Here is a 12,885-nt window from a genome sequence, read left to right on the forward strand (position 1 = left end):
GAGAAGTAATGACGTCATCGCTTCCGCCGGAATTTCCGGTGGGTAGCGTCCCGGAAGTGGATGACGTCATACCTATTGTTCACTACAGTCTTGAGAATATCCGTACATTCACCTGCACGATATCTCAGTATGACACACGTGAATAGGAGGGATGCATAACAAAATCAGTAGACCATCTTTCTTTCTTCTTTGTTGTTTAACAACGCACGCAGCAATATTTCAGCTATATGACGGCGGTCTGTTACTTATTGCTATCTCTATGGAGTTATTGCTATCTCTATGGAGTTATTTCTATCTCCATGGGGTTATTATTTTATCAATGGGGTTATTACTATCTCCACGGGGTTATTACTATCTCTATGGAGTTATTACTATCTCCACGGGGTTATTACTATCTCTATGGAGTTTTTACTATCTCAATGGAGTTATTACTATCTCTATGGAGTTATTACTATCTCCATGGAGTTATTACTATCTCTATGGAGTTATTACTATCTCTATGGAGTTATTACTATCTCTATGGGGTTATTGTTATCTCTATGGAGTTATTACTATCTCTATCTCTATGGGGTTATTATTATCTCTATGGAGGTTTTACTCTCTCCATGGAGTTATTACTATCTCTATGGAGTTATTACTATCTCTATGGAGTTATTACTATATCTATGGAGTTATTACTATCTCTATGGAGTTGTTTCTATCTCCATGGAGTTATTACTATCTCTATGGAGTTATTACTATCTCCATGGAGTTATTACTATCTCTATGGAGTTATTGCTATCTCTTAGGAGTTATTTCTATCTCCATGGGGTTATTACTATCTCCACGGAGTTATTACTATCTCTATGGAGTTATTACTATCTCCATGGAGTTATTACTATCTCTATGGAGTTATTACTATCTCTATTGAGTTATTACTATCTCCACGGGGTTATTACTATCTCTATGGAGTTATTACTATCTCTATGGAGTTATTACTATCTCTATGGAGTTATTACTATCTCTATGGAGTTATTACTATCTCCATGGAGTTATTACTATCTCTTTGGAGTTATTACTATCTCCATGGAGTTATTACTATCTCTATGGAGTTACTACTATCTCTAAGGAGTTATTTCTATCTCAATGGGGTTATTACTATCTCTAAGGAGTTATTTCTATCTCCATGGGGTTATTACTATCTCTATGGAGTTATTACTATCTCCATGGAGTTATTACTATCTCTATGAAGTTATTACTATCTCTATGGAGTTATTACTATCTCCATTGGGTTATTACTATCGCTATGGAGTTATTTCTATCTCTTTGGAGTTATTACTATCTCCATGGAGTTATTACTATCTCTATGGAGTTATTACTATCTCCATGGGGTTATTACGATCTCTATGGAGTTATTACTATCTCTATGGAGTTATTACTATCTCTTAGGAGTTATTACTATCTGCATGGGGTTATTACTATCTCCATGGAGTTATTACTATCTCTATGGAGTTATTACTATCTCCATGGAGTTATTATTATCTCTATGGAGTTATTACCATCTCCATGGGGTTATTACTATCTCTATGGAGTTATTACTATCTCTATGGAGTTATTACTATCTCCATGGAGTTATTACTATCTATATGGAGTTATTACTATCTCTATGGAGTCATTACTATCTCCATGGGGTTATTACTATCTCTATGGAGTTATTACTATCTCTATGGAGTCATTACTATCTCCATGGAGTTATTACTATCTCTATGGAGTTATTACTATCTCCATGGGGTTATAACGATCTCTATGGAGTTATTACTATCTCTATGGAGTTGTAGTCTATTTTGGTTTATGGTGAATAAGATATTGCATATGTTGGATGTGACAGAGATTGTATGATTCTGGGTTGTTGTGGGGGTTTGTCTGGGATGACTAGTTCTTGTTCCTGTGTGTTGGTATATGTCCGTTAACACATGTTTGATTTAGTAATGTGAGAAGTAATGTTTTACTGTTTAACCTCATTGTTCAGGCGGTCGCCCCGTTTAGCCATGCTCTGTGATTTGTTTACGAATACGAAGTGTGTATTTAATGTCGTGCGTGATTAAGTTCGTGCGTTGCATGGTAGGCATTGTGGGAGAAAGTCATGTCAGGTGGTTAACCGTCATCTCATGTCATGTCAATGTAATTTAAGTCCTCTCAAGTACAACATTATTTGCATGTACAGCAGTTGATTATTCATAAATATGTACATACATTTAAACACACTTAATAAAAAATAAATATTTGATGTCAACACGCTATACAGATATATATATATAATAAAAGTACATACTACTTAACGTTTTAATATCTATTCACAGATTAGGATTGCCACTCAGGAGAGTATTCTTATCAAACCTTTCAGTGTAAAAGTACCTATTTGATCTTAAATACGTATAATTAGGACACCGAAGAAGTGCGTGAAGACCGCCTTCATAATTATATCCACAATATAAGCATCATGAATAAAGCGATCAAACTCGTGACCATTAAGGTCATTATTAAGGTCAATACGTATAGGTCACAGGACTTTGTGTACAGAATATAATAATACAGACAGGCTGTTAAACATTGGATAATACCTTTCTTTCAATATGAACACAATGAATGCATTTAGCTAATTTAACTGCAGTGTTGGGTTGAATTTGTGATAATTTGGATGGAGATAGAACTTGGTTTTAATATACGTTTGTCTTAAACTATCAAACACGGGGCAGATAAATATAAAGTGGTATTCGTTTCAACACAGTTTAAGCTGAATAACTTACATTTAAGTAGATTTCGAGGAATATTTGCATGCCGCCCACGTTCGATTTCCAGATCATGACAGCTTAATCGAAATCTGGAAAGAACAGATTTTAGTCTGACGGCATGAGTTTCAGGTTCACAATTTATAACAAAACGTTTTGAATTGTGCATAATAATGCATTTTGTAGGAGGAAAGTATTTCACTATGCCATGATTGCTGAAAGTTGTCTCTCAAACGTTGTTGAAACATTTTTAAACATATTTTTTAGTTTCTATACGTGTGGAAAAACCACAAATTGCCAAATCCTAGTTTACACTAGCTTTGTAACCCAATTTATCTTACCCTGTTCATCATAGATGCACATCATATTATAGCATTTTCTTGCTATGCGACATTCAGACATTGTGATAATATCTAATCAATCGAATATTTTAAAATAGAAATCATATTAAAGGACGTGGGGAATTTACATTTCTCAAAATAGCTATCCAAACCGGTTTAGCCTGTAAACCAGTTGAGCCGATTGTTAAAGTACAATCCTAGATAGATATATCCAGAAACAACTTCAACACTGTCATCTTTTATGAACCATTTTTCGAAACGGGAAAGTCCACCCCCATTTTTGAACACAACAACCTTTGGTTTAGACATACTAATTGACATTCTCCACGTGTAACCAAATTTGTCTAGTACATGTAACTTTGAAATTATTTGAAGATTATAAATACTATCCCCCAAAAGCATCAAGTCATCAGCAAATAAGAGTAAGAGAACATGAATAACATAGGAGATATAACTTACACCATCTAGACATTCATCATCCATCTGAATAACTAACAAATTTAATAATAACAGAAATAGAAAGGGACTAAGAACACAGCCTTGTTTAACACCAGTAGGGCAATTAAAGCTAATGAGACATGAGATTATGTAACTGAACACATAATTAAACATCCCTATAATTGATTCTAACATTGAACCCATTTTTGCGCTCAAACCATGTTTATAAAATAAATTCCACAGAAGATGGCGTTGTACGGGGTCGAAGTCCTTTGTGAAACATATGAAGGCCACATAAAACTGGCCACCCTTACGTGAGAGAAAACGCTGGACAGTAGCATTTAGAACAAAGCAATTATCTGCGGTAGCTTCCTGTATCCAAATTGACACTCAGATATTTTGGATAGGCTATCCGTCCAAAACACCAACCTCTTCCCCAAAATTGGGGTAAATACTTTGCTAATAATACTCAAAAGACGAATTGCCCTACAGTTGCCAATAATGGTTATCTCCTTTTTGTGCAGAGGTATAATGATGCCAACTGACCATTAATCAAGAAAAAGACCGCTATCATACATGCAATTAAACACTATCTCAAAATATGGAACATTAATGTTTGACAAGTGCTTTAACTCACTTAAAAAAATTATCTATGCCAGCATATTTATTGTCTTTCAGAGAGCTAAACCTCTCCAATATTTAATGTCTTGTTATGGGATTATCAAGAATGTCATGTGAGATGTGTTGTTCGTCTTTGGTGTGTTCATTGCCATTCCCAATAACCCATGAATCTGACTGGATCGAGTCCGAAGCAGTTGATAACAGTGTAGTGAAATATTCAGCCCATTCACCTGCAGCGATAGGATTATAACTACGGGTACGACACACGCGTGACAATGTCCAAAAGTCGATTCGAGTTAGTAGTTGATTCAATCAATTCCTCTCTGGTACGTTGCTGGTGTAGCTCCGTTTTTTCTGCAGATAGATCTATATCCATTTCGAACTCTGTGACACATTGCTAAGTGTTCAGGTGTCTTTGTATTTCGGAAAGTATTGAGTGCATGACAACGTTCAGTCTTTTAAACAAGACACACATCATGGAGAGTAACAAGTGCTTCTTGTCTCCATGTTGATCTCTCGTCTAAACACACTGGCAGAAGAGAGTATAGCGTCGGTGACCAAACTCACTGCTTCAGACACACACAATAAAGCTATCTGTCCTGCATTGTCAAACATATCAGTTATATCTGGTGACGACATGCGAGTGATGAATATCTCTTTGTGTCTCTCACTCCATATGTAACAGATATTTCATGGTTTAAACACAATTGTATTGGTAGATGATCGCAGTCGGTGCGGGAGAGTATGGTAAATTATGGAATATGTTTGAAGATGCTAAAGCATAGTCAATAACACTACATCCCAAAGTGCCAATAAACGTGAAACCACCAGACTCTCCTCCGAACCTGCCATTTATCCATATCTAAGAGTGTTTTGCCGAAGAGTTAACGTTAAGTTACAGGATAGTCTTGGGTCATCAAATTTCGATAAAATATCGCTCAAATGCTCATCTCCTTCAATGTAACAGATAATGTCGCTTGTGACGTAATCTCGATCGCTACCCGTTCTACTATTCAGGTCGCCGAACACGAGGCATCAGAGTGTTTATCCAATACACTGAGGAGGAAGTGCAGTGGTAGATCAACACCCTAAGAACTATCGTTTTTGTTGTACCATCAGTTATATATTTTAGCAATGAAAATACCGGGATAACGACTAAATTCCGTTATCTTGTTTGCAGGTAAACAAAACGTTTTATATTGTTGAAAATGACTTTTTATATTGAGAAAATCGGTCTCAGGTGTCCATGTTTCATACAATCCTACAATGTCATTATTTGTTTATCTCATTCAGTTTTCTTGAAATTAATTTTGTGGGGTTTTTTTCTCCAGGAAGTGAGTTAAGGCCAGTTCGTATTTTGGTTAATATAGGAAAGTGGTCCCTTTCCCAGGGATCATCAACTGCATCCCAGGTAGATGTACTTGCTTGATTGAGAGCAGAGATTGTCCATTTCTGTTAGATTGAGTTTAGCCTATGAGCTGAAGCGGATGATGAACGAAGTTCTTTTACCTCCAGGTGTCCACAATGACAACTTCGCTTCCCTGAAAAACGAGTTAGTCGTAGGCACGCTTTGTGGTTCGAAGTCCGATTGAGTTTAGGCTATGAGCTGAAGCAGTTGGGGGAGTTCTCGTTAAATATTATCAAGTCGTTTCCCTGAACCTACAGGTAGACCGAATTGACGATTTATGAATGAAATCAGTGCCGGCCCAGCTATGATGAAGTACTTTAAGGCATTTAAATTGTGTGTTTTGTGATACATAGAGAATCTCCCTCCCGTGTCTTTTGATATGAAATATATCAACACGAGTTGATAAAGTGGGAAAACTCCGAGGCTTGCCGAGGTTTTTTTCCACTTTTATCAACGAGTGTTGATATATTTGATATCAAAAGACATGAGGGTGAGCTTTTATTTATCATCCAACATCATTCTTCAAACTTTTTCAATTTGTAGACAGCTATTTGCAGTGACTTCAGTGTAAAAAGTACTGCTTAAGTAGCAGAGCCATTAGTGATGTCATTTGATTGTGACGTCGTGGTAACCAGTGACTTCACAAGGGTCTGCAAAACATTTTGATGTAATTTCATTGCTGCGATCTACAGTGTAGATATCGCTTGATCTCATTCAAGCGATATCTCACGTGGGAGCCAGTTTTGGATGATAAACGAAGTTCTTTTACCTCCAGGTGTCCCCAATGACTACACGCTTCCCTGAAAAACGTGTTAGTCGTAGGCACGCTTTGTGGTTCGAAGTCCGGGAACCCGGGAACGTTGTTATAATCTGTCGATTTTACAAATAATTAGCATTCTTAAGGGACGTTTGTGGGATAAGCGGTCGATTAATAGATAAGAAAAACTGTTGCCGTGTGGATGCGTGGTTAACTCAGATCTAGTGATAGATTCATTCCCCCGTGTGAACGATGTAGGAAGCCCCTTTACACTGTTCCTAACTCAACGAAGTATGTATTTTGCCTCAGCCACACAACACTCGTAATATGAAGCGTCAAAGTTTACGGTTTACTGCTTGGGCAGTGATGTATGCCTGTTACAGGCGTGTTGAAGTAGTGTTGTTGTGCCGCCGCCCACATACACGGGATTCACATACAAGTGGAGGGTTGACTCGGGTAAGAGACTTTCACGTTACTGGTAATATCAATTTCATCCAAATATGTCTGATATTATAAACAAGTACGACTACGTCCGTTTCACTGTGGCTGACTTACACGGAAGATCTAGGGGAAGAGTTGTGCCTGCACGACATGCTGAGAGATACATGACGACCGGTGTCACGATGTTTGCAGGTAACACAAAATTGTTTTCTGACATGTTCGATCTGATTAATCAAATGCCAATTAATGGAGCCGGAGAGTCAAAATTCACTGAAAGACTCGACAGCAATATTTCCAAGCAATACCATACTCACAAACGTCACTGACGCAAACTGGCGAAAGGTTCAAAGAAAGCCATTTTCAATGTCTGTCGGATCTTAAGACACTTATTGGTAGCTGAATCACAAATCTAAATTAAGCAGACATTATAGTTTGTTTGTGAGACAGGAATATAACAGCTTGGTTCATGTACATTTATTAAAAACAGTAGCATTAAAATGTACAACTTGAAGATATGTAGAATATATTATACATGTATGTAGAATATAATACCTTACCACTTCAGAATCGTGTAATGGCACAGAGAAATGTCACTTAGTTTTCTGGATGTTCAGAAATGTTTATCGTTTACATAATTAAAGACATAGGAGACAGAAAATCAGTATTGACTAAATTCTGGTTGCAACTAATTCATTGCATGTTGCAGGTTCATTGTCGTTTGGACTCCACGGTGAAGTAATCGGTCCATCAGAGAAGTTCAAAGATGACAGGATGCCTAAAGTGTATGCACGACCTGACCTCAGTACCTTGTATAATGTCTCTTGGTGTGGTAATGACGACATCAAGGTGGCTGAGGTTATTTGTGAGAGCTACTGGTTAAAGAGCAGATCGGTGCAACTTGCATGTCCTCGATATGTTGCACGACAACAATTAGAAAAATTGACCAATCATGGATTTAGCCTCTTTTCTGGATACGAGGTTGAATTTACACTGGCACAATCTGCCATACCGTATCCTCTTGAACCAGATTACATGCGTCACAGATTAGTCAGCAAACATGACGGTTTTCTATTTTACCTTGAAAAACACATGCACCAAGCAGGTGTCGACATAGGCTCTTTCCATTCTGAGTGGGATGCAGGGTTGTTTGAGATGGTACTCCAACCATCGTATGGCATCAAAAGTGCTGATTCGTGCATTACCTTTAAGAACGGAATTCTAGAAATAGGGGATACGAAAGATTATTCGGTTAGTTTCAACTCCATGCAAGAATCTGGCGGAGTAGGAATGCATTTTAACCATTCTCTTTGGTCCTTATCCGGGGGCGTCAATGTGTTCCACGATCCTTACAGTGACCATGGTCTCAGCACTTTAGGAAAATACTGGCTGGCCGGTCTCATGAAACATGCGAAGGCTCTGAGTGCTTTCTTCTGCCCGACCAGCAACTGTTACGATCGTTTGCACAAGCCCAATCTTCCTGGACTCATCTACTGGAGTACTGATAAACGTTCTGCTTGCGTTAAAGTCAAGTCTGTGGATGCTGGGACCTATATTGAAAATCGCATTCCCAGTGGGATGAGCAACCCTTACATCACTCTGGCGGCCACAATAGCTGCAGGTCTTGATGGGATTGTGAAGAAGTTGGAGTGCCCTCCTCCGGATGAAAGTGTCCCACCCAATGCTCTTCCTCGCACTCTTTCAGAGGCTTTAAGTGAACTTCAAGCAGACACGGATATGATCCACAGTTTGGGAGAAGACTTCATTCATTGGTTTGTATGCACCATGAAGACGGACAGTGACGCTACTTGCAGAGTTGCATCCCTTAATCGTGACTGAATCCTGTAACTGTGTGCTGAATTCCAGATTTCATCTGATTTTGGTCAGTTACTTATATACTGTTCATAGTGGCGTTTTAAAACTGCTTCATCATTCTTCTAATATGATCAAAATATCAAAAATGATCATTAGAACATGATAAGGTACCATAAGTGCCTTTCTTGTAGTCAAGGGATTACTAAATTAGAATACAGGAAGCCTATTGCTGATTAACAATAAATAATCATTACTTCTTTGTTGTTGAACGCTGCACACGGTAAATAGTCCAGCTATATTACGACGGTCTGTAAATAATGGACCAGACAACTGACTTGTTGCCAGTGTAAATAAATGATATTTGCATCTAACTAACATGTTCCAGTAAGTGACCCGGTGTGAGATGCATGCGCCACATTACAAAAATAGAACTGCTCTAGCTATGTGGAAACATTTATGAAGATCTTTGCGAATATGTACAGACAACTAAATTTCAAACTCATATCATATCAAAACCATACAGACGACTATATACAGTTTCTACAACACCTGACATATTGATAATGAAAGGGACCTACCTGTTTATGAAAGCGTAAAAAGCGTTTCTTTCCATAATACAATTTCTACAATGCTCAAACCAAGCGCCAAAATATTCAGTTAAGTGTAGCGTCTTCCCCTTTCTGCTCAACAAAGCCGTCAAACGTGTTTGTCATTATTATTCGTTGGACCTGATGATTTCATATTCAGTTCTCTAGTTTATATTGAAATCTTTCAACATGATCAAATACCTTTATTCATAACTCATAAAACGTTGTTGAACCATATTATTTTGTTTAAAAAAACCCGCACTAAATGAATACAACTACACCCCGAAGAATATAATTATAACCATCCAGCTGGCGTAGTAAAAGCGCATGTTGAAAATAAGGTCGTTGACCTGACATCCAACTAGTTCTCAAACGGTCGCGATGGGTACATGCTGTGATGTAGGCGATGGTGCGACCTCTGTAACCCGAGCCGGTCGATTCCCACACAGGGTACATCACTCCCTATACAACTGAGGACTGGCGACAAAGAATTTATCTTGCCATTTATCAATTTCGCCCGTTTATCTAAATGCATTCAACTGTATGGTATGGATGAAAGGTGTGTGTTTATAAGGCAGAAAAGAATTCATAAGAAAACAAAAATTAATGGTTATGAATAGAGTTATGTGTATAGCGTGCTGCCCTAAATAGACAGACCGTACCCGTCAGCCCAGTTTGAATTGAGCGCGCTTGACAACTCACGTGGCCTCGTCGTTCCAAATAACCCGCGCTCGCTAGAGCGTGCGACCTGGTTTGATGAATACAGGGTGTGTGTTGAAAGTACATCATACCACAATAGAGACGGATTGTGTCAACATGATATACGCCGGATAATGTAGGCAAAAAAATGTACGTCTAGCCGTATCAAATTCATCTTGTACGGTCTACACGTTGTACACAATGAACGTTAGACAACCTGTATGGAAAAAAACATAGAACAAATAGATAAGACTATACAATCAGTAAGCTATAGCTAGCAGTGTCGTGTAATTACATTTAGCGCGCAAGAACGAGGTAGTCACGTCACCCTCAATTGACTATAACGCTGAAGGCAGCCGGATTTTCAATCACCCGCGCTGCGTACTATTGTGAACCATTTGTACAGAAGGCGTTGACTTATTCAGGTCTGTCCCGACTTGCATAGTTGATGTTTCAATGCTAGCTTTTCCTTTTAACGCGATGATAGTGAGTGAGTGAAATTTATCGTCACATCGCCAGTATTTCAGCCATATCGTGACGAAACAGTTATAATAATTATATTTTGATTGAATTAAAAACCTGTCAACGAAGGACAGTAAGATCACTAGAGCATCACAGTTTCGATGTTAAAACTAGTTTGGAACATTTAAAAGAATACATTTTCATTCAACAAGACAATATAAAAAGGGGCTATAGATCACCAGTAACCAAAGTTAGGCCACCTCACTAGGGACCGTGGGGACTTACATTACTTTTGCTACCTGCACGGCTCCCCAGCAGGATTTATAACAACCCTTCAGCTGCTGGTGATGGGATGCAATTAAGCCAACACTTAAAATAAACAAATATACTACGTTTAAAACCGATGGAAGAATAAATGTACTTTGAATGATGTGGTCTTACATATCCTCTCCAGGGGACAATAAGTTTACGCTACTTCAACCCCCTTTGAGGATATAGCCACTAACAATCTAAGTTACATATAATACATAATCAATATAAAATATAGCTATTTACACAATTCAAAATTTATCAATAAGTTCAATTTCTTTTAAATAGCCAATAATTAAATGAGAATTTATTCTATTAAAAAGGTCCCTCATTGATGATGATTTGAAATATTTCTCCCTTGTGATGGAAAAATCAACACAGTCAAGCAGGACATGCTTGACGGTGATTCTTTCATCACAAGGGATACAGAATGGAGGATCCTCACCTTTTAAAATATATTCATGGGAATACCTGCTATGACCAATACGACATCGTCGTATTATGACCTCTTCAAATCTGGACTGACAACCCAAGTAGGTGTAGCCAATAGTTGGTTTAAGTTCATGTAATTTATTTATACCTACTTGTGTGTCCCACTTCTTTTGCATTAGATCATGGATGTAAGATCTTATCACGGGTTTATAATCCCTGTATGGGATCAGAAGTGGTGTCACAGATTTGTTGAGTGCTGCTTTGGCTGCAGCATCAGCCATTGTGTTACCATAACGCGATGATAAATAAACCGTGCGGATTGAGTTTTAACCGTGTAACACGATGTGCACAGTTTTACTTCAGAACGTGCTATTTTGAAAATAGATAGTTAGAACCATGTCTATGTTCAATAAGAAACTGATAAGTACATGTAGCAGTGTGACGGCACGAAGCTAGGTTTGTTGGGAAAGTGATGGAAGCAATCTATAGGACATTTTCATGTTTACAATACTCACCCTTAATTCGAAGAGAGAACAGAGTTTATCATCGAAAAATGTTTCACGAGGAAAATGTTTTATTGGAAATATATGTCGAAGCAGGTTTATTCATAGCTAATGTATAGCAGAGAGAGCCACCAACCGCCCATAACAATGTCAACATACCCCGGCCTTACAATTAATGTCAACATACCAGCCTCGCCTGAGCTTCCCATTCATAAATTGTGTGACCAGTGTCCCGTATTTATGATATGTCAGGGAAGATGTGTTGTACATTTGTTATTTTAAAAGGGAGTTATTTCAGAGAGGATATATATGGGCATTCCCTTCATTAAACTTTTCTTTTGTTGGTGTCTATTAAACGTATCCGGTATTTAATACATTTAAGTGATGTAGGAAAGTATGTGCGTGTAGATATCGATGTTGTACCTATATCCGAACACGAATGTATGACACCTTTCAATTAGATCAATTACGGTTCTAACCACGACACGCAACATGACTATGAGCGTGGTTAGCAGTTCATATTTATAAACACATCGTAAATGACAAATTTCTGATGAATGAACTCGCCCGCACACATGTCTATAGGGTTATGTTCGCCCGAACTGTAAACAGTGACACATTGATAACAGGAAGGGGGTGTGGTATGCACTCGTCCTTGTAAGGGTAAAATACGCGTTTAAACTCACCATTTAAATGATGACATTACTTTTTAGATGTATTGGTATCAGTGAGTGAGTGAATTTAGTTTTACGCCACACTCGGCATTATTCCAGCTCTAGGACGGTGGTCTGTCAATAAACGAGCTTGGACCAGACAATCCAGTGATCAACAGCATGAGCAGCGATCTGTGCAACTAGGAACCGATGGCACGTGTCATCCGAGTCGGCGAGACTTACCAACCGATCCCCGTCAGTCGCCGATAAGCATGGGTTACAGAAGGTCGATTCTATAACCCGGACCTTCACGGGTGTAGTATGACGAAGACAATATACTCATATGATCGCTTTTAACATACTCACAAGTGTGCTGTGAAGAAAAGAGTGTCTTCCAAGATTCCCTGCACGTGTAAGACAGTATAAACTCTACAGTAGTGTAGCCCGACAAACAGTTTTACTCTCGCCAGCAAACGGATTGGACGTGAACAACATGAAGAAAGCATCAGAGATTAGACTTGACCCTAGAGATATATTTAGGAAGACTACGTTGAGAAAATCACAACAGAGAAAGAAACCACAAGCAGCCAAGAAGTCGACGCTGAAGACAAAGAAGAGACAGGTAACACCTAAAATGAAAACGATGACAACCAA

General features: G+C 38.3%; 1 protein-coding gene across 1 annotated transcript; it reads left to right on the forward strand.

The window, feature by feature from the left end:
* The first annotated feature begins 6,391 nt into the window (after positions 1 to 6,391).
* Positions 6,392 to 8,884, forward strand: LOC124122144 (lengsin-like). Its single transcript, XM_046485264.2, has 2 exons — positions 6,392 to 6,966; positions 7,481 to 8,884. The coding sequence occupies exons 1-2, from the start codon at positions 6,834 to 6,836 to the stop codon at positions 8,608 to 8,610; spliced, it is 1,263 nt and encodes a 420-aa protein (XP_046341220.2). The 5' UTR covers positions 6,392 to 6,833; the 3' UTR covers positions 8,611 to 8,884.
* Positions 8,885 to 12,885: the final 4,001 nt, after the last annotated feature.

The sequence above is a fragment of the Haliotis rufescens genome, unplaced genomic scaffold (assembly GCF_023055435.1).
Source record: "Haliotis rufescens isolate VD_foot unplaced genomic scaffold, xgHalRufe1.0.p SCAF_11, whole genome shotgun sequence".
NCBI classification, from domain to species: Eukaryota; Metazoa; Mollusca; class Gastropoda; order Lepetellida; family Haliotidae; genus Haliotis; species Haliotis rufescens.